General features: G+C 37.7%; 1 protein-coding gene across 40 annotated transcripts in view; it reads left to right on the top strand.

Moving 5' to 3' along the window:
- Positions 1 to 23,731, top strand: part of RIMS1 (regulating synaptic membrane exocytosis 1) — a 389,052-nt gene that overhangs the window by 54,478 nt on the left and 310,843 nt on the right. For 38 of the 40 annotated variants that reach the window (XM_084889208.1, XM_084889221.1, XM_084889224.1 and 35 more), the window contains exon 2: positions 19,988 to 20,068. The exons of 1 other annotated variant lie outside the window; for it this stretch is intronic. In XM_084889208.1, the coding sequence (XP_084745334.1) occupies positions 19,988 to 20,068 (81 nt within the window). Of the gene's footprint in view, positions 1 to 19,958; positions 20,069 to 23,731 lie in introns of all 40 variants that reach the window. One more of the 40 variants, XM_084889179.1, reaches the window with a different exon arrangement.

Consider the following 23,731-nt stretch of genomic DNA (forward strand, 5'->3'; position numbering starts at 1 on the left):
TCTTTATTGTTGAAAGTATTACATATGTCCTCTTCCCCCTACCCATCTCCCCCGCCCTGCTATTGACCTCTTCTAGTCCCCACACCCATCCCAAGAACTTCATCACCCTATTATCTGTGTCCATGGGTTATGTATATATTCATACAAGTTCTTTGGTTGGCATCTTCCCTTGACCCTGCCCCCCTCCACTTCCCTCTGAGATTGGACAGTCTTAATGGCTTAAGTCCATTAAGTGATAGGAAGTTGCAAACTGATAGACTTAAGATATTTTATATTACTCAACACATGCAAATACAATAGATTATTTTGTTACTAGTTTTAATATATTAATATGTAGTGTAGGAGGTCAAATTCCTTTAAGATACTTTTAATTAACACTTTTTCTTGATTTTCTTTCACACATGGCTACATAAATATACAATGCATATGATAAATGATGCCTGTCAACTCTTAGGCATTACTTATATTACTTGGTAAAATCTTACAATGAATATAAATTTGCAGAGGCATCATATTTATCATACGTCTTATTCTAAAAATGTACCTAATGAGACATTTAATATTTACCATAGGTTATATGTGTGTGATTCTGTGTTGCGTAAGACCTTTAGGTGTTCTGTGTACATATTTTTAAAAAGAAAATGTTGTTAGGAAATAGGTGTACAAGTTTTGAACTGAGCAGATAAAAGAGGGACACCTTCCTCCAGTGGACTCAGTTCTCATCTGGTGCACACTGTGGGTGCGAAAAGCAGGGTAGGTTTCACCTGCCATCTTTCCCATGGCCAGAACTTCAGGCAGCACACATCCAACCTGTTCAATATATTGTACTAGAAAGTCCTGCTTAATTATGATGTAGGAAGGGCAGAGCTCGAAGAGGTGGTAGAAGATGTTGTTTTAGAAAATGTGGATTTGGTGTGAAGTGGGTGTTAGAGGGAAGAGGAGAAAGGGAGGCCACCATCCTGGTATGAGGCAGAAGAGTAATACTGTAAGACCAACGATTGGGCATCAAATGGAGAAACAATGGGACATAGGATGGGAAGCTTCTCTGAAAAGCAGGCTGCAGGTTTAGTTATAATAGCATTCAAAATTATACCTAAAATTGTCTGTGGGCTCTTTTGTTTTACCTACAAATCATGTGAGCTCTCTGGCCTAGAGACACTCAGATAAAATATTATCAAGTCTGAACTGGAACTCAGGTCCTGAGACTATAAAGAAACTTCTTTTTCAGTGATGCTCCCCCAACTGCTAGTGATTTATCTAGATGTGACTTGTTAACACCTGCAGGGTGAGGGTGCTGCAGAAGATTGGATCACTCATGGGAAAAGCTAACACGTTTTCTTTATGTATCTGACTGTAGTATGTGTAAATGTTTAGAACTTCTACCTAACCTGTCTTCTATAACAGTTGTTATGAGAAAATGGCTAATTTGGAAATAATGGAATAAAGGGACTCACTACAAAGATGCAGGATGTATTTAGGACAAGCAGCAAAGGATGGTGAAGTAAGTCAGAGCCAGTCACAGTGGGGGCTGTGCAGTCCTAGGCCTGATGGAATAAGGAGGATGCCAGAGAGAGGGAACTACGTGGAAATAGACAGATGTTGGGGGCTGTAGCACTCACTTTAGGGACACAGGCATGGCATCTATCAGGGAGAATGCTGGGGAGATAAAGACCTCATCCAAGTTTAGTCTCCGCTTTACTGATTTCCATTGGCAAAGCTAACCCAGATACAGAGGGGAGTAACTCCCATTGATGCAGCTGGAAGAGCTTAGCCTCGCAGGCTGTAAGAGCAGCATGGACAGGGGAATAAACATTGAATCTCAAGACATGAACAACAGATGTTCAGCACACAGCCAGACCCTGCCCATGCACTTGTTTACAAAACCCAGTTTCAATATGTTTTTCTTGGTATATATTATCTAGCATGATCTTACTCATTTGTCTATTCTATGTTTCTTTTCTATCCTCTCGCTCCATGAGAGCATGAACCTCCTCAGTCTCCTTCTCCTTTCTTCCTCTAGTTCTCGGTGCCATGCATTGCCTATGGTAGAGGCTGTTATTTGTTGACTGAATAAGGGCATAAAATCATGTATTAAGTAGTAAACTCACATGTATACACATATATTATACATAATGTGAAAATTTGTTAATTATATATATATGCATGGCATATATGCCTGCACAAGTACTCCAAATTTTTAGTTGACAGGCATTATGTTTTTTAATAATTTCAGCCTAGAGAGCATGTAACACACTAATCTCCATAAAGTAACCTCTCATTAAAACCCTTTTAGAGGATTAGAATTCAAGATGGATAAATAAATGTATGTATGACATCATATAAATAATGGGATTAATTTCATAAGACATCAATTGAAGTCAGCATATGGTTACAACATGTGTGTGTTTTTTTATACATCATAAATTATAAATACCTATTTAGTTCATTTGTTCAGTATTTGTCAAATAGGCCACAAATATATTGCTAAGCCTGGAGCATATCAAATGAAGTAACATCAGCGTTCATCACACATTTCTGATTTTCCTACTTCTAAGCACTTGCTAGGATTATACTAGCCTACTCTCTCAGGTTAGATATGGTCATGAAAAATGAAGAAAAATGACATTTAACACTTCTGAGTATAAGCACCTGAGGGCCAGTGTTCAGTTGCCAGCTATTCCTCCCTTGGCCCTGGCAGTTCATGGAGATGCTCATGGAATAAGAGTGTGGAGCAGTGCTCCACACCACCCCTTTCCCTGCCCGCCACTACCTGGGCTGATCTTGCCAAATCGATCGATGGGAGAAATAAACCTTTGCTATTTGAAACGATTAGAATTTAGGGGCTGTTTGTCTTGCCGCATTTCTTAGTTGATTTGGAATGGTACAGATAGGTAAATGAGATTAAATTTTGGTGCTCTGGCATCTCATAATTTAATGAAGGAGTTAGTCTGAAAAGCAACTTATTTTAAAGCAACTTAGGAAGCGCTAACGATAGGTGTCAGAGACTACAAGGGCATGGAAAAATGAAACTTCTACATGAATTAGGGAAGGATTCAAGAAGAAGTGGTACTAAAATGTGGCCTAGAAGAACAATTTAAAGGATTACAAGGTAGAAAAGAGTTGGAGAAGCATTCCAAGATGAGGAGCAGCATGAGGCATGATAAGTTTTCGGAGTGACAGAAAGCCCTGACTTTTCTTCATTATTTATATCCATAAGAGGCATGTAGATCAGATTTGGATCTCTTCAGCACAGTACAGTGAAATGGAGAACACAGTTCTGAAGTAAGGGTTACCTGGATTTGAACCCCCAATTTTATAGGTGTCATCTTAGGCATGTTGTATAGCTTCCTGAGACTTCATTGTTCCCTATGTAAATTGAAGATAAGGATGCTGAAAAGATGAAATGAAACAATTTTTTTTGTTCCCATCTCATTTTTATTGCTAAGTCAAAGGAAGTTTTATTTATATATAAGTGGATTACATCTTAAGTTATTTTTTCTTTAATATTACAGTCTGTCAACATTTTCCTGCAGAAGTGTGTGGACATAAAAGAGATGGAACGGTTAGTTTCTCCCCAAATGTACACAGAGAGAGATTATTAGTAATTTAAAGATCTAGCCTCACTTCCCTATGAGGAAAGTATGTCTTTTAAGAAAGAGAATTAAAGCCAACAGGCATGCTTAAGAACCGAGAAGTGATATATTTCATTCTATATTTTGAGGCTTTTGATCCAGTTAAAGTGATGGACACATAATAAGTATGCACAATATGAGTTTCATAAGTATTACTACAAATATCATATGAGCCATAATAATGCCATGGATGGAGATGAGAGAAGTTTGGGCAGTAGGGCCAGGCAGCTCTGACCTAAAGGAGAAGATAAGAATAAGCACTGCAGGCTGAAGCGACTTGGGGACTCTGGGATGTCAGAGCAAGGATGCCCTGGGGATGAGTAAAGATCTAGACTGCCGACCTTGCCAAATCATATATCGCTATATTTTTAGTCTTTATACGTTAGAAGGATCTAAGTTTACTCATCAAACCTATAAATAGAGTGAGGGCATAAGCTAAGTGAGGCCTGCAAAGCAGAGGCAAGGAACACTTAGCAGGGCCCCGGGTACATCCATCACGGGTCCCTGGTGACCTGGCTTGTTCCTTCCAGACAAGTGCACTTCAAATTGTGCTGAAGACATTTCTGTAGTATGAGAATTTGTCCATCTAAGTGCTTATGGATGTATTTTTGTACCTTTCAATGCAATATCGTTATGCAGATTCAGGGTATACATGGAATAGGGATGGAACAGTAGATATGACTTGCAACTTTGATCTTAGTATCCTATCACCTCCCAGAACCCTGCATCTGGGCATAGAGGTTAATGGCAAAAGGCCTTTTAAGTAATATTGTATGCCTTCTTTTCCCAAAAAATCACAAAAAAAGAAAAACAAGAGTGTGAGAGAGCCACTCTGCTTTCCAAGTATCATTAAATATATTTTTGCTAGCAATTGCAGTTGCTTCCTACACACTGTAGTGGGCTTTAGAATCAGAGTGCCTTAGAAAACATTCTAAATTTGTCACTGGTTTTGTGGGCAAATTAAGCAACCTAAGCATCAGTGTTCTTATATATTAAAAAAATGAGGATATTAACTGTACTCTCCTCATAGAGATACAGGAAGGATAAAATGAGATGGACAAACTCATGATCTCTCTAGATGCTTAACTAACTTAACCCAAATGGTTATGAATCATCAAGTCATCATGTAATATATAAAATGTTGGTCACAATTTTTCATTGAACAGTTAAGGAGTGAGTAGCAGGAATGTAAAATGGTGTTATAGGTTTGGAGAACAGTTTGTTGGTTTCTTATAAAATTCACATACCCTTGCTATATAGCTCAGCAGTTCCACTATTAGGTGTGTACCCAGGAGAAGTGAAGTCATATACTTTCACAGAAACCCATCCTCAATAGTCATAGCAGCCTTATTCATATTAAACCAAAACTGGACAGAATAAAATGACCATCAAGCAGTGGGTGGATGAACAAGCTGTGAAGTATTCGTAAGATTAAAAAAGGATCCAACTGCCCTAGCTGGTTTGGCTTAATGGATAGAGCATTGGACTGCAGACTGAAGAGTCCCAGGTTCGAGTTCAGTCAAGGGCACATGCCTGGTTTGTAGGCTCAATCCCCAGTAGGGGGCATGCAGGAGGCAGCCAATCAATGATTCTCTCTCATCATTGATGTTTCTACCTCTCTTCTCCCTTCCTCTCTCTGAAATCAATTAAAAAATATATACATATTTTTAAAAAAGGATCCAAGGGCTTATACATACAACACAAACAAATATCAAAAATATGATAAATGAAAAAGTCAGACAAAAAAAGACTATATATTGGATGATTCCTTTTGTTTAACATTCTAGAAAGGACAAATTGTAGAGTTGAAAAGGACATTAGTGGTTATCATGGAATAGGGTGGGGAGAGATGGGAAGAGAGATGGGAAGAGTGGAGAATATTGACTACAAAGAACTTTTTTTTTTTTGGTAGAAATGTTCTATGTTTGGACTGAGGTGGTTGTTACAAACTATATACATTCATCAAAGCACATGTAAAGTGTATACTTTAAATGAGTAAATTTTATTGTATGTAGATTACTAGTATATCTCAATTAGGAAAAAAAAAAAAACTTCAGGAAGTAGTTACAATGGAAATCTTTAGATGCTAATCAAGAATTTGCAACCAGAAAATTATTCTAGAAAGTTGAAACCAGGAACTTGGATGTTGAATATTTAGCCTCCTTAGATGTGGGACTTGTACACTTGAGCCTATCATTAGAATCTGGTGATAGTGAAGTAAGTCAGAATGTGAATTAAAAAAAAAAAAATAGCCTCTTAAGAAATCTGTAGTTCAAAATTTATTAGAATAATTTTAGAAGTCCCTTTCATAATTTGTGTATGAACATTTGAGAGCTATAATTTCAAGACATTTAAAAAAATACCTTGCTATCTCAGCTTTCTTCCAAAAACATTTTTTTCTACTAAGACAGTATTTATATTTAAAGACAGTTTTTAAGTGCTATAGTCTATGCATTTTTATGCAAAGTGGTGAAACAGCACAAACTTCCTTTTAAAAGGGAAGAAAACCTAAAAGGAAGCCTCTGAAGCATGCCTTTTGTAAATGCTTATTTTTCATGTTTACATAGTTTATTGGATTGCCTTTACAAAGAAAGCCAGAAGTCTAAGATAAGATAACATTTAAAATGCAGAATTATACTGTAAGTAGCTGTAAAACTTGACATTTAAATTCTTTCTTAAAAATCAGCATGCAAAAATTGAATATACTGCTGGTTTATCAACCATGGGAAGGTTGGAAGACATGAGGAATCAAACTAAGCATGGATGGATATTAGGGCTCTGTTTTTGTACTTGTTCTCTGTTTTTTAACCTAAGTTGTCTTATTTCAGCTTCAGCTTGGTTAATTTCCTTATTGCAGGAGGTTTTTTCCTTTGTTTTTATTTTGTTTGTTTCTCTTGATCTGAGAATATGGCAGTGATGACACAACCTTAGAAGTTAGGGTGATAATACTTCAACTACATCTTTACACACAACAAACACTTTTGGAGTGCCTCTATTTCAAATGTAATATTTAAAGTGGGCTAAAAGAATACTTAAAACAAAACAAAACAATATTGTACAATTTGATAACGCCGGAGTGTCTTTGGTGCTTTTTATACACAGCACTTCATTTGCTACTGCCAACAACTCTCCCAAATGAGGTCCAGAAATATGTTATTATGTTCACTGTCTTCGGTAATAATGGGACAAAAAAAGTTATTTGCCTAAAACTTTCCAGCAGTAAGTGGCAAGCCACTCCTAGAACTGAGTTCTAACTCCTCGCCCTGCTGCTCCATCATATTGCCTTTCTAAGATGATATTCTTGTTCCCAGCTAACATGAAAACTGGACAACTATATTTACATGTTAAGTCATTATATTTTTCCACCGGGTCTTGTAGGGTGAAAGCAGGTGAAGCATTAAAGACAGGTCCCGATCGGTGGTCTCATGGCAGTTCCATCATGTTCAGGCCTACATTGTCTCCCAAGATTTTCTAGCAATTCTGTTCTTTAAATGAATGTACTAATATAGAGCCATTATTTATATAGAAAAAATTTCTAACACATTTACTAGTCAACAAACTTATACTGAGCATCTATCATGTATCTGATAATAAAATGACCAAAGTTCTGTTTCATGGGTATTTTGATCATTATCATTGATATTATTATAAATTAACTTCAGCTAAAATCAAGAAGTTTTTGAGAACTTTGGGAAATCATGCTGAATGAGTATAAGCAGAGGTTGAACCTGGTATAGGAAGAAGAAAAGTCTATTTTGAAACTGTGCACCAGGATATCTCCCATGGGGCCTAGCAGGTTTTCTAGAGGAAAGAGGAGAAGTTAGCCATAAATCTCCCAGTGCATAAGTGTTTACCTGTCAAATATTTGTGGGATGGCTGGAGTGCGACAGACAGAGTTGACTGAGTTTACCGACTCTTCTTAAGGTTGGGAGGGTGGAAGTGATGAAGATTGGACTTTAAAGGGGTTGGCTTCAAGCTATAGGGTGACCCCAGATTTGCTTCACATATCTTTTTTTTTTTTTTTTTTTTTTTTTTTTTTTTTTTTTTTTTTTTTTTTTGCTCTGCAATTTCCTTTATGGAAATTCTAAAGAGTCTATTAAAATTCCTAGACTGGACTCGCACGAGTGAGCCAGCTCTCAGTGTGGTTTTTCCTGGAGAGACGGCCCCTGCCCGTCAGAGAGCCTCTTCCTGGGAGACACGTGGAGGAACTCGCCTGGAGCCTGAGGTGCCAGAGGCCAAGGAGCAGGGCCAACGTACCTCTCTCCACGCGGAAGCCACAGCCTACATTTCTGCGCACTTCCAAGTTTACAAATAGTTCTCAGGACAGATGTGAGTCCTCAGCTGTCCTCGCCTTCAGGATGAGAAAGTGGAGGCAGAGAGAAGCCACAGTCAGGAGAACTGACGGCCAGCCAAGACCAGCTGACCCGGTGAAGGCACTTCTCTCCAGCAGGTCTGAGCTCAGCAATAAACACCTGGAGCAGCCCGGCCTATTGTTGTTGTTAATCTTCACCCACGGACATTTTCCCATTGATCTTTTTTTTTTTTTTTTTTTTTTTTTAATAAGTTTTTATTTTTCATATTATTACAAATGTTCCTCCCCCCCCCACCACCACCATTGCTCTCCTCCACCAGGTTCCCACCCCACCCTCTGCCCTTTCCCCTCTCCCCATTGTCCTCATCCATAGGTGCACAGTTTATGTTCAGTCTCTTCCCACGCCCCCCTCTCCCCTTTTCCCCAAGAATCGTCAGTTCACTCCCCTTCCATACCTCTGATTCTATTATATTCAACAGTTAATATTGTTCATCAGATTTTTTTAATTTCCTTGGTTTTTTAGATTCACTTGTTGATAATTACGTATTTGTTGTTCATAATTTTTATCTTTGTTTACTTTCTCTTCTGAAAGAACCCCCTTCAGCAATTCATATAATTCTGGTTTGGTGGTGATGAACTCCTTTAGCGTTTTTTTATTAGTGAAGCTCTTTATCTGGCCTTCGATTCTGAGTGATAGCTTCGCTGGGTAGCTTATTTTTGGCTGTAGGTTCTTGCTATTCATCACCTTGTATATTTCTTGCCATTCCCTTCTGGCCTGCATGGTTACTGTTGAGAAGTCAGCTGACAATCGTATAGGTGCTCCTTTATAAGTTACTACCTTCTTTGCTCTTGCTTCTTTTAATATTCTCTCTTTATCTTTTGCTCTTGGAATTTTAATAATGATGTGTCTCGGTGTGGTCCTCTTTGGATTCCTTTTGTTTGGAGTTCTGTGCACTTCCTGGACTTGTAAGTCAAATTCTTTCCCCAGGTGGGGGAAGTTTTCTGTCACTATTTCTTTCAGTATGTTTTCAATATCTTGCTCTCTCTCATCTTCTGGAACCCCCATAATTCTGATGTTGGTTCGCTTGAAGTTGTCCCAGAGGTTTCTTACATTATCTTCAATTTTCTGGATTCTCTTTCCTTCTAGCTTCTGTGGAGGAGTGTCTTCTGGCTCTTTATGTTCCAAATCTTTGACTTGATTCTTGCGATCTTCCCTTCTGTTTTTAGGACTCTGTAGAATATTTTTTATTTCAGACAATGTATTCTTTATTTCTTGTTGTTCCCTTATCATTTCTTGATGGTCTCTTTTCATATCCTCATAGGCCTTATCCATCTTTTCTAGGAAATTCTTGAAAAACCTTATAAGCGTAGATTTGAACTCTATATCCAGACGCTTTTTGTCCTCCATTTCTTTCGTTTGTGATCTATTTTGTTGTCGCATTTCGCAGTTACAGATGGGACGGGATTTCAGGGTGGAGCCTGCAGCTTTGGCTTCCGTCAGCCCCGCCCTATGCGGGTCCTTCAGTGCTCGCTGCCGGCGCCTCTGAGAGAAAGGTGCCCTCGATTTTCGCCTGCTGCCAAACAGTCTATGCTCTCCCACAATGAGCCCGGTATTGGGGTTCAGTTCAGTTGGAAGTGGAGTTTGGAGGTGGCGTTCACAGCAGTCTGGAGCCCCAGTCTCCTTCCCGTCAGGGCAATCCCGCGGCACAGCCGACCGTCCCTTCTCTGGGGGCAGTGTGCGTGCCTCCGGGACCTCCTTTCTCCGCTACCCCGGGTTCCGATTTACAGCCCAGCTCCCTATGGCTGAGCCTGAGTCCCCGGGGTCTGGCCCAGAACGGGGGTTCAGAGCAGTCAGGGGCCCAGCACAGTCGGAGTTTTCTCTCCTTCCCGCTTGGGAACGCCCGCCAGGCACTCGGCCTCCCTCCTCTCCGGCTCCGTCCTCTCCGCGTGCCGCGTGTCTCCGTACCTTAGGCTTTTACAGCTCCTCCGTGCTTCCTTCTGGTTTTCTCCTTGCTTCTTGTTGTAGGATTTCCAGTCAGTCGACTTTCCTGTAGTTCTGGGTAATGTCCATTTTATATTTTAGTTGTATTTTATTAAAATTGTTGTGTGCGGCTGCGGCTAGTTGCCTACCCGAGCAGCCATCTTGGATTCCTCTGCTTCACATATCTTGGGTTTGTTTCATGGTAATGGCAGTTTAAGAGAGCCAGCCCCAGTCGAATGTACATGCTCATTTCAAGCCCCTTCTAGTCTCATCTTATCAATTGTCTAATGTTCCATTGGCCAAGCAAAGCAGATCACATGGCCTCGCCCAAAATCAAGGAGCAGGAAATATACTTTGGCTACCATGATGCTAAAGCAAGTGGCTTACCTAAAACCAGTGAAAAGAAGTGGAGAAATGCTTGGGAGTAAGAGAATGGCTTTGAAAACTAATCAACTATAGGAGGACATAACTTTAAGGGCAGAGAAGTGGATCCACTAATATAAAATTGTCTATGAAAGCATATTAACATTCTGACTTATTTCTCATTACCTTTTTTTTTTATTTTTTTTTTTTATCATATCATACCCTCCCATTACAACTGTTCTTTTCCCTTTCAAAGTTAGTTTTTTTCATTATTATAAAAACAAACTTACCATATCAGATTGGCTGCAGTTTTTGTGATTTCTAGGCAGGTGAATTAATTGAGAAAATAGTTACAATTAATTGAAAGCAATGCCTAAGATTTTATTAATGTTTTTCTATGTTCCATTTTCCCATTTTATTTTATCTATTTAAAATCCACTTAAATCCCACCAAGGAACTATTATGGATCTCTAGTAGACATTTATTTAGCTCCCCAATGAGAAAAAACAGAGAACGCTTGTGGAGAAGAAGCTTATTTAGATACATAAAACTCCCCTAAAATCATTATTCAAAGAGCTGTGGTTTTGTGTTACACATAAAAAGCAGAAAAATCATTAGTTGTTAAAAAGCTCTGTCAATAATCTTTACAGATACCATTCATCCCTCTCTACCACCAAGTTGCATTTTGCATCCAGAACATTTAGACTGCAGATAACCATTATCTAACAGCTATCTATTATTATTCGACAACACTGAAATTTGGCAAGGGATATAAGATTCTTCAAAACTTGAAATATTCAGTTATAATTGTGTGCTTCTTGCTAAAACTTGAATAAGGATGAAATAATTATTGGCTAAAAACAGAGAAGTGATTTTTGAAATGATGAATTGTGCTTTTAAGAAGATATTGTGGTATTTCACAAATAAAATTGTAACTCAAGTAGCACCAATTGCAATATACGATATATGACCAGATGACATGACTAAAGGCATGTAGGTTTCTTAGCCCAGTTCCTGGTGCACTGTGGACATTAGAATTCATAGCTGATAGTATTTACTGCTGTTTTTCTGTCTTATTATTGTACAGTTTTCAGGTTTAGATATATTTACATTTCTTGGAATTCATCTTGTTTTGTAGAATTGCTTTTTCTTCCTTTTGATTGAATTTATTGGGGTGACATTGGTTAATAAAGCTAGATGGGTTTCAGGTATACAATTCTATGATACATTATCTGTATATTTCATTGTGTGTTCACCACCCCAAGTCAAGTGTCCTTCCATCACTATTTATCTCCCCTTTACTCTCTTTTATCTCCTTCTGGTAATTGTTGTACTATTGTCTGTGTCTACGAGTTTTTTGTTTGTTTTCTTTTCTTAATCCCATCACTTTTTTTCCTCCTCCCCTCCCATCTCTTCTGCTCCTCTCTACGCTGTACCTTTCCCAAGGCTAATTCCCTCACCTAGAATTGTGCCTGTAAGTATCAAAAGACCAGCTTTCCTTCATCACTCCTCTTTTCCCAGTCCAGCTTTTGTCTGCATTCACAGCAATTGTCTACATTCTCTCTCTGTGTATGTTCACATCACCCTTTTTCCCATCGACCCACTGCAATTCTATTGAGCCCCATCTCTTTTTACTCTTGGAGAGTTCAAACCATAATTTCAGTCCTCATCTTATTTGGTGCCTCTGCTGCATTGACTATATTGATTACTTCCTTCCTCTAGAAATTCTTTACTTTTGACTAGATAGATTTTTTTCCCCCTCTGTGGAATGAACAGAAGTTCTCATAGGTTTAGTGGCAGGAAATTTCTGGTCTTCTTGATTTTGCTAAAGCTGTGCTGTTTTGCAGGCAGCAGTAGGTGATTTTTGGAGAACAGCAAAATATAAAAAAGTCAGTTCCAGAGACAGAGAAGCATCAATAGACCATCAAACCTCAGAGGGAAGGTAGGGGAGGGTGGGGATAAGGGGGAGAGATCAACCAAAGGACTTGTATGCATCCATATAAGCATAACCAATGGACACAGACACGGGGCGGGGGGGCAGGTGTGAGGGCATGAGTGGGGTGGGAGGTGGGGGAGGGGAGCCAGGAGGGGAGATAAGGACACATATGTAATACCTTAATCAATAAAGACAATTGAAAAAATATATAAGGGTCAGTGTGTAGGGGTAGCAAATATATTGGGTCGGCAACTAAGTAATTGCGGATTTTTTAAAGAAAATCAAAGACAATTTTTTCATGGAACTAAATAACTTTATTCTGTAATGTATTGCCCATTTTGATCAATGACCTTTTGCCATCTTTCAGGCAGCATCATAATCCCACGTTCAAAAAACTTCTGGTTTTTATTAGCAAAAAACTGAATCAGGTACGATTTGACATCATCATCATTATTGAAATTTTTACCATTCAAGGAGTTTTGTAAAGATTGAAACAAAAAGTAATCAGATGGTGCAAGGTCAGGACTATATGGTGGATGTGGCAAAACATCCCAACCAAGCTCCATTAATTTTTGCCGAGTGACCAAAGATGTGTGTGGCCTTGCATTGTCATGATGGAATACAACACCTTTTCGATTTGTCAATTCGGGCCGCTTTTCTTCAACTGCATTGTTTAATTTCGTTAGTTGTTCAATGTAGACATCAGAATTGATCGTTCGGTTGGGTGGTAAGAGTTCAAAGTAGACAATTCCTTTGTAATCCCACCAAACTGATAACAAAACCTTCTTTTGATGAATATCAGCTTTTGATGTTGTTTGAGTTGGTTCACCTGGCCTGCTCCACGATCTTTTCAGCTTGATATTGTTGTAAACAACCCATTTTTCATCGCCAGTTATCAGTCGTTTTAAAAATGGGTCATTTTCATTACGTTTCTTTAGCAAATCGCAGCTGCTAATGCGTTGCGTTAACTGTGATTCTTTCAGTGCGTGAGGAACCCATGTATCGAGTTTTTGAACATAGCCAAGTTGTTTTAAGTGATTTTCAATGCATGTATGTGATACATGAAGCTTCTCTGCAATCTCACGTGTTGTACTGTGACAGTCTGAATTGATTATTGCTTTGATTAGGGCGTCATCAACTTCAACTGGACGACCAGAGCGTTTTTCATCTTTGAGTGAAAAATCACCAGAACGAAATTTGGCAAACCAATTTTGACACTGCCGTTCTTTTAAGGCTTCGTCACCATAAACAGCACATAACTTTTTATGAGCTTGCGATGCGTTTTCCCTTTGAGGAAATAAAAAAGCAAAATATGACGAAAATGTTCCTTTTGATTTTCCATTTTTCAACTAACGCCAAACGAAAACTACAAAACAGATCAAAAAACTTCTTTTACTGATTAACAGCTGAATAGCCAACTATCAAATAACAAAATGTGTTTTACATTTGTACTACGTCTGCAAACTAAAAATTCAACTGAAGCCATATATGTGTGAAACCCGCAATTACTTAGCTGCCGACCCAATAAATCCATGGGCATGTAAAATATCTCAAGAATTGGTGAATGGAGAAAGAAACTAATTGTGTTAACAGAAAATAGTAGCTTGGGTAAAAAGCAGTTGATTGGTCATATTGCTGAAATATTGGAATGGATATTAAGACCCTGTAGAACCAAGACTATTAGCATTCCAGAGATATAAGGGATAATAAACAGAGCAGATCTGAATAATCCAGAAGACCAGGGATTTGACTTCTTACCTATTATTTTCTTTCTTATCAGTCTGAAAAAAAATTGTTTTTCTACAATTTTAAATCACCAGTTAATCTCTATAGTGAATCTTTATCTTGTTATCACCTTTATTTTGCCTGGTTTTGTGAATAACCTCCCGGCTTCTTTAGGGGAGGGTCAGCAGGACCTTATCAATCTCTGGGAAAATGGCCAGCTTGTTTCCCATTTCTTACAACTAGGAACCTATTTCTCCTGTCCTCAGTGTGTCTTTAAAATAATAATTAGTATTATATAGCCTTTGAGGGTTCCCAAATGCACATCAGAGGTGTGGCAGGCCCTGATGATTTGTGATTAGCACATCTGGCTTTTCAAGAACCAATGTCCACTTTCTCCTTCTGGTGTAGAATTTTCACTGTCCCATCTTCATCCTCAGAGTAATAGCAATCATACTCATTTGTTCATGGTTAAATGTCAAGAATATGCAATTTTATAAAAACTAATTTTAAAATTAATATTTTCAGCGTTTTCTCTTTTAGTATTTGTAAATGAAAATGAGAAGATCAATTCTGAAGACCTCCTTTGAAAAATATTTGAGGAGATTTGTGTTAATTTTGTTATATTTGTCTTTCAAATGAATTTTTAAAGTCTTTTTAGCTTTATTGGTTCTTTTCCTTAAACTCTTTTTCTATACCAGATGACCTGCATGTCATACTTTGTAGTTATTCTCACTGGCCTTACAGTCACTCTATATTTCTAATTTAATCAACTTGACACCCTGGTGTCATCAAAGGGTCACATGTTTTTCTGTAACATTTGTAGAATACTGTCTTATGATATTAGAATAATGTTTAGAGAATACTCAGTTATGTGGGATCTTTTGAATAGTTTCAACAATGTACCTATAACATGAAATCAATGGTATTGAAACATATCTGAGGATACTTACTGGATTCCGTAACTTCATTATTGATTTTTATTACTTTTAATTCATTTTCAAGTATTAATGGCAGGAGGTATTTTGTAATGATGGAAAGGACATTATTTTGATGCCAAATAGATCCTTGATATGAATCTTGACTTCTTAAAATATCAACATTTGCCATTTATCATGGGAAAGATAATGTAATATCTTAGATCTACGATTTCTTCATCTGTCAAGTGGGACAATCATATCTCCTTGTAAGTTATGGTGAACATTAAAAGAAATATTCTGTTTACATTTTGGTCTAAAATAAGCTTTAATCAACAGAAGTTCTTATTTTCCTATCCTATTTAGAAAAATCAGAATGAAACGGGGATTGATTTTTCTGATTTTACTATTAAGAAATTGCTTTATGTACAATTACTTTAAAATTTTATTTGGTAAACTATCAGTACAGATGTTAAAATAATATCTCACTGGTTCACAGCAATTATTTGGCATTAAAAAGTGTTTTCCACTAAAGTTGTCATATGCGGACAAATACATTTATTTTTTCTTGCTCAGAATCTTAGTCAAACCATATAAAAAAATTTAGCAGAGTTATAAAAATTATTGGCCATGAATTAATTTATAGTTTGTAAATATTTTATAAACCTATGCTATAATCTTTCAAAAAGATTTACTTCTTTATTGATATAATTTACATATCAATATAATTTTTCTAAACCTTTAAGTTTCAGCATGTAAAGTTAGTTACTCAAGCTTGAAAGCTACAGCTTTTGGCTTTTTTATCTTATTCATTCATTTAACAAATATTTAGTGACTATTATATCAGGCACTGTTCTAGGCTCTTGAAGTTACTCTTGAACAGCTCATATTTCAGCAGCAGGAGGGAGCGCATTTTTGTAAATAGCAGAGCAAGCTGAAGGTTATTGAAGTGTGTGGATGTGGTGGTGAGGGGAAATAAGTAAGAAGTAAGTACAGTAGTGGGTAGTAAGTAAGATGGTCAAAGTAGGAACCATCAATGACTGACCTGTGAACAAAGGCTTGAAAAGAGCAAATCCGGTTTGTCATACCAGCATCAGGCAAGAGCATTCCACCAGAAAGAAGGGTTGGTGCAAAGCCCCACGATAAGATTGCGCCTGGACTGTCTGAAAAAGACCAGCATGGAGCCTGGTGTATTGGGAGCAGAGGGAGCTGGTGGGAAAGTGGGGAGGGGAGCCAATGTAAGATTTTGAAGTCATGGTCTGATTTCTCTTTCAAGAGTCAGTTTGGCTGATGTGTTGAGAATAAACTCCAGGAAAAGGACAAAAGTAAACATCCAGCTACCAGTTAACAGTCTGTTGTGGGAATCCAAGTAGAAGGTGATATTGGCTCAGGATGGCATGGCGATAGTGGGAGAGGTGAGAAAGGGTCAGGTTTGGTGTATGGTTTGAAAGCAGAACCAATCGAGTGTATTGGACAGACACAGGCGTGAAAGGAAAGAGGAGCCAAGTCTAAAGTTTTAGCCTGAACAGCTAGAGAAATGTATTTTCAGTTTAGCCAAGATGGAGATGGCTGCTGGAAGATTTGGTTAGGGGCATGTGGGAAAGATGAAGAATTCCATTTTGGAAATACTGAATTTGAGAGGCCCCTTACAAATTCAAATGAAAACATTGAGGGGAGGCAGTTGGATGTCTGGAGGTAAGTGGGGATCGAAGTGGAGATAGGACTCTTGCTTGTCTTTTAGGTACTTTGGGCTAATGCCATGTGGAAGAAGGGCCATAAGCGCTGAATCTGAGAGTTAGAAGGAAGTGTGGGCTCTCACACCCATGAACTCTCTTCCTGTCTACGTATTCTCTTGTTTCTATGTATTGTTAATCAGTGGGCAACAATCAGAAGATTGTATATTTACAAGAATGTTTCCTTCTGTTAACCTTATGTTGCTTTAACTGCCTCTTACAACAAATGCATACTAACTAGCCCAATAACATTTGGAAAGTAAGCTTTTTCTCTTAGCACTGATAGGATGTAATTGTTGTCTCCATTGATGATAGGGGAAATCCAGTTAAAATTCCAAAACCAAAAGATTGCAAACAGAAATGTAAACCTGTCACAATCTATTTGGCAATGTCAGCGCACAGAAACTGGTTTCCCAGCATTCATCATGAAAGATAAAACGATTTTGATCAAGTTCAAGTTGAGATAAGGTTTCATAAAATAGTGGAATTTTTATTTTATTTTATTTTTTATTTTTGCTGGTGGGGGTGCTAGTGACTGCAGGCACCAAAATGGAAAGTCAAAAGAAAGAACGTAATTATGTAAATTATAATTTTGGGGAAGCCTTTAGGATTTTTGATTTACATACTGTATCTGGAAGCACACTCAGTTCCTGTTTGGTGAGAAGAAAGCCTCACTGTAGCCTCATTGGCTGGCTCCTGCAATACTTGTTTCTCCTGTGTCAGTGCACGGAAGGGTACCAGTGGCTGAGTGGGTAGTTGGCAGCCATTCATTGCATTGATTGCAGTCATTCATAAAACCCTGCAGCGCTTCGGGCGGAGCCTGGAGCCTTCCCCTGAGGTGGTAGCTGAATGTCTCATTTGCATGAATCTTCCTTGATGCTTGAGTGATGAGGGAATGTTCACATGCGGCTTGAAAGCTGGTAAGAGTCCATGTCTGATAAATCCCCAGGTATTTAAAGTCTTTGTAAAGAGTATGAGGTTAAAACCCTGGAACTCCTTAGTCTGGGAAGTCAGCATTGTGGCATTGTCTGTGGCCTCCTTCTGTCTGGCAGAATGAATAAGTCATATGTAGAGAAAGATCCTTAATGTCCACACTTACGGAACTCTCATAGTTGTGCTTCTTAGAGTATGTGGGCTCTATCTTATTATAATAACTTTAATGCAGGGGAGATACTTGAAAGTACTGGGGCTAAACAGTTTCTATACATTAGTACCATCAAAACTATTACATTTTACCCCTCCAAACTGTGATATGCCAGACACAACAATCAATTTTCATTTTAGAGATGTGTTAATCTACTCAGGCTAACAAAAACCTTAGTAGTACAGTATGTCTCTTTATGTATCTTTGTGTATCTATCTGAGTATAATATAGGGCTTTATATAGTGAAAAATTTCAGCTAAAAATAACTCAAATTCGAAAATGTAGGAATATATATTAGGATATATATTAGCATAGTTTAGAGCCCCCTTTAAATTTGTTGAATAATTAGCAACTTGGAACAGATGGTTTCCCCCTAAAAACTCAGATTCAGTAGTTGGCTATATCTTAGTTTTATGGTCAGGATATATGTTAGTATGAAAAATATATGTTGTCCTACTTTGTAAAAATCTCACTTAAGAGCAGATTTAAGGAAAACTATATAATTAAGTAGCATGTTTATTTCAAAGCTTTGTTACCAAATACCTGAAACTTTAGGAGAAAAAAAAAAAAGAAATGAACTAAGATAGAAGGTTGCATATGGTTTCTCACGGATATAGTTCTTAAAATGTTTCCTAAAGTGGGTGATATTTCCGATATTTTCACAAACCAGTACATGTAGGTTAAATGTGCTGTATGTGCTATTTTTAGTTGGGTGAGAATTGCTAAAGATTTTCCAGAGCTATGAAATTTAACTTCCTGGGCATTGTACTCTGTATAAGTTAGATTTAAATTTGCAGAGTTCAGGAATTCTAGGATATTACTTCTCCTTAACAACCACGACCTTACATGTTCTCTTAACCCTGCAGTCTGGGTGGCCGTCTCCTCCCACGAAACTGGAACGAAACTGAAAGGAAGGCCTTGTGGTTCCTGAGGGATTGATCATTCCCTTAAGAGTTTAGCATTAGCACTTGACAAGTCACTTTTTTCCCCCCTTGCCCCAGAAGGGACGTGTGTTAAGGCTTTGAAATGACACTGTTTTCTCTTTTTTTGTCACGTTACATACCAATTTTTAAGTCTTACTTGGCCTTGTTTGGAATGAGCAGTGTGTGTCTGCACGTTTCTGTGCGTTGTGTCCCTGTGTCCCTGTATCGCTCTTTCAGAAGTGGAGAATTTAGCCAGGCAGCTTTTAGCCCTGGGAAACGTTGATCTGCCACTGACCCACCAAGAATCCACTTCTGGAATAATATGACTGGCCATAAGCATAAGTAATGTAATCAAAACTCCAAGAAAACTCCATGGAAGTTTAAGAACCAGATTTATGTTTGAGAATCCTGGGTCCTCAGGGGTGTTTCCAGTTAGCAAAGTCTAAGATGTGTGTGAGGGGGGTCTCAGCTTTATAACCGAGGCTTCCCTACGTAAAGCAATGTTTGTTTTTAAGCTTTTGAGGCAAAAGAATATTTGAGCTAACCAAGTACAGCCTCGGATGGGGGGTTTTCTGATTTCTGCCCATAAATCTCTCTGATGGTCTATGCACCCTCTCCACATGAGGGTAAGAGAGTGTCTGCTGCTGCCCTGGGCAGCTCTGTTACAGTGTCTATCCTCTGCATTCATTTATCCTGTGATGGAGGCCTGAAGACACAAAGACCTTGTACTACTTTTTCATATTTCATATTTCATATTTCTCTATTTATTGTACACACACAGGCACACTCATACTGTATATATGAATATTTTCTTCTTGCTCTTTCCTTAGTTTGAATGGGATGTTGAATATGAGGCTGTCTGGGGGCCTCTCGGGTCTCTTTTTTGCATTGAAAGGAAAGACCTGTGCTGTGATGAATGGTATGAAACAGGAGTCTTAGTAAAATAGCCAAAGCTACAGAAAATCCTGCTTATCATTTAACATAGCAACATTTTTAAAGCTTTCAGATGTCTTCATAGGGGGAGGCCATGGCTTTCAGTGGCCTTTCTTCCATGGGGAGAGCTGTTGACCATCGTTTTATTGGTGCTAAAAGGAAAGTCAAATGCAGAGGCTAGCACAGGTTTTATTTGGGTGTAATTGAGCTCTTGGAAGCCCGAGTCAAAGCTTTCCAGCACTAAGGGCTTTTCCAGGGCCTCAGGTTACTATTTAAGGGGCTCGCAAAGATTTCCCCCTAGACTGTGTTTTTAGTACCGTATTTAATTTCCAGGTTTGTTCTACCCTTTTTATAATTAATAGTGCGTTGTGCTGTCTATCATGCGCCCCAGGTGTGTTGTCAGGGACATGGCGAAGCCTGCTGCCTGCAAAACACCAAGAAATGCTGAAAACCAGCCCCACCAACCTTCACCGTGAGTATGGCATTGGCTTTATTGACTGAAAATGTCCTCTCTTACGCAGATCTCTGGTTACAGAATTTATTAATTCACCTTGCATGTGGGCATAGATATTCTGGCTACTCTGTTGTATGTGTAATAAAAAAGGCTACTATTGAATTAGATAAAATTGTCTGCAAATGTGAACTCTGTATTAAGTATCTTTGCTAAGTGATGTTTCTAATGCCACGTTAGAGGCATAAAACTTGAGAAAACAGACACATTTTGGGAACTCGAGGGTGGCAGAAATTCTATACCTTTTGGATGTGGAATGCATGTGGACTAGAAACTAAGACTCTGGAAAAGTAGGATGCAAGGTACAGAGAGAGGTGGCATACGTGAGAAGGGGAAATGCATAAGCAGTCCATTTCCTACCTTCACACCAGGCGTTTAAAGATGGACAGTCTGAAAGAGTGATTGCCCATCTAGTTTTATCTTTATAATTGCAACCTCAAGTGTAGATACTACTGAAGAGTTAAATGACCAACGAAAGAAGGAAGTAGAGAAGGAGCCAAATAAGTAAACTGGGTTGGGAATACAGATTTCAATGTGATAAAATGTAGAGAGCTTTAAAATTCTGCAGATTGGCAAGTCTTTTGAGAAGAATTATGCTCCTGGTAGAAAAAATTAAACCTGCTCTTAAAATGTCTCAGCAGTGGCAATATTCAACATAATTATCATAACCAAGTAGTTATAACTGGGGAAATGCCTCCTTCCAAGGTTTTCGGGAAAAGCTTTTGAAGAAATGTGTCTTAAGAGTGACTTTTAAATAGACTTTTTTTTTTTTTTTTAGCTATCTAAAAGTTCTTTGAAGCAAGACCAAAATAAAGTGATAAAATTGTAAAAAAAATTATGGGAAGTAAATTTTTGTAATACTTTTGCTATGACAAGTAATTTTTATTAGTATTAGCAAAGACCAAAATTAAATAAAGATTCCAATGCTTATTTTTTGTATATTACATATAGTCACAAATAGTTTAAATTATTTATACTTTAGGATATAACATTTTGTTATAAATTCCAAGAGGCTTCATTGGTGGGTTATATATTTTATCTCAAGAAGTATACTTGATTATTATTGAATATCATTCTACATTTAATCAGTACTTTTAATGAATAAAAATAATTTTTAGTCAATCCTAGTAAAAATGATTTATGATCACATTGAAGAAAAATACAAAGCTTGAAGTACTCTTAATCATGTTGCCATTTTTTTAAAATAAATGTTCTTACTATAAAGCCATTTTCCTGATGATGGAAAACTTCTGATCCTCACTTTCTATCTTATGCTCTAGGTTGTGGAAAATATTTTTCTTATATTAGGATTCAAGCAATTTCGAGCAAAGCATTTCAAAGAATTCACATTTATTTAAAAATATGTTCCACTTATTGAGGCTTTATTTAAATTGTCCCATTCATTCAAATTCCATTTGATATTCCCCAAACAATATATATTTTTAAAATATATTTTTATTGATCTTTTACAGAGAGGAAGGGAGAGAGATACAGAGTAGAGAGTTAGAAACATCCATGAGAGTCATTGATCAGCTGCCTCTTGCACGCCCCCTACTGGGGATATGCCCGCAACCAAGGTACATGCCCTTGACCGGAATCTAACCCGGGACCTTTCAGTCTGCAGGCCAACGCTCTATCCACTGAGACAAGTCGGTTTTGGCGATATTATGTTTAAAAAATATATATATTTTATTGATTTTTACAGAGAGGAAGGGAGATGGATAGAGAGTTAGAAACATCAATGAGAGAGAAACATTGATCAGCTGCCTTCTGCATACCCCCTACTGGGGATATGCCCACAAGCAAGGTATATGCCCTTAACCAGAATTGAACCTGGGACCCCTCAGTCCGAAGGCCAATGGTCTATCTACTGAGCCAAACCGATTAGGACCCAACAATACTTTAGATGTTTTATTTTATCTTGATTTTATTTTTCATACAGTTATAGTTGTGGAAATCCATTGTAACTTACCTTGTACCTAGTGCAACTTTTCCGGTGGCCCCTCTGAGTATAGTGGCTGAGTGTAAATAATCCCTTTGGATTCTCTTTTCTACAATCCCTTTGCTCACTCTATATTTCTCTAACTAAAATAGTACACCTCTCTTTAAATGACCTGAAGAATTTAAAATTTGCACCTTTTCCCTTAGTTCTACTGATTCTCTTTCGACAGTATTGTGTGTCACATATGTGTCTTTCTAGGTTAATAGGGAAAGATGACAATAAGTTGAGTGTAGGAATGATGAAGCATGGGCTCAAGCTTATAGATCAGTGTTTTTAAATATATAAGTCATAATCGTTTAGTGGGTCTGAAAATCAGTAGAGGCTAGTTTTTTTTAAAAAAATTTTTAATTATGAATGGAATAGATCAGAAAATAAAAATGCATCTCATATTGGTATTGGTAGGATAAGTTTAGATTTTTGTATATGATAACTGGGTCAAATGTAAATAAATACTACATTTATTTATAAGTTTTAGCAATGGTTTTTAATTAGGAGAATGGCTTAGTCAGATATTTATTCTATGTATATGTAAAGTATGTATTACTTTACTTTCACAGAGGTGGGGGAAATGGTATTTGAATGTGATGTGGGAAAAACTAGAGATAAGCAAATCAGTTGATAGACTGTTGTAATAATCCAGAGAAATATGATAAGGTCTTGGCCTATAGGAGTAGCAGAGAGTGTGAGAAGCAAGCATTTTAAGAGCTGAGTGAGAAGGCAAAAGGGCAGTGGGTGATTGTCAGCTCCATATGGCTTTTAAGGAAAATGTTTGGGGGATTATTATATCATTGGTTTGGGTGATTAAGTATCATTACTAAAGAGAATAAAAGAATCAAGCCAGGCCCAGAGGTGGGTGAGTGGTGAGTAGTTCAGATTTTGATATGATGATGTTGTGGTACCTGTGTTTTATCCAAGGGTATACATCCAAGAAGTAGTTTGGGGACATAAAACTGAAGCATTCAGTTAACTGGGAAAATAGATTGTGACACTAATGGATATATAATTAGAAAAAATAAGTACCAAAGAGAGTCTGAGATAAAATAATGCTTAAGGAATGGGTAAAGGAAAAGGAACCCCCCAACTCAAATGAGAACTAAAATTTAAACTCTGGTTCTTGGAGAACCAGAGCTTGGGTAGCAGAGGAATACAAGGGAAAACCACAATAGTAACAAGCTAGCAGAAAATCAGTTAACTATTTGAAAGATTAAATGTCTTTTTGGTTTGGCCAGACAGAAATTAAGGGGAGCATTTGTCATAGCAGTTTTAATAAACAAGGGTGAGCAAACTAGGTTTACAGGTATAACACAAATAAAGAATATAATAATTAATAATAATACAAGAATAAACTCTGTTTCACATACTCACAACTGCAAACCTACTTCTGTTTAAGTGGGTGGAAATTCTTATTTCTGTGGGTGTGAGGAGGAAATGATAAGTTAGGAAAAGGAGACTGGGATTGCACATGCCTTTTTCAAAAACAGTTGACTGAATAGGGAAAGAGGGAGTGTGGTAGGTAGACAAGAAGTAGGGGGACTGTACTTGTGTTACTTGGTACATTCTATATTGCAAGTCTAGATTGATGAATAAACATGTCAATACAATTTATATTTTTTGATGGCTGT

The sequence above is a fragment of the Pipistrellus hanaki genome (assembly GCF_964339955.1).
Source record: "Pipistrellus hanaki genome assembly, chromosome: 7".
NCBI lineage: Eukaryota > Metazoa > Chordata > Mammalia > Chiroptera > Vespertilionidae > Pipistrellus > Pipistrellus hanaki.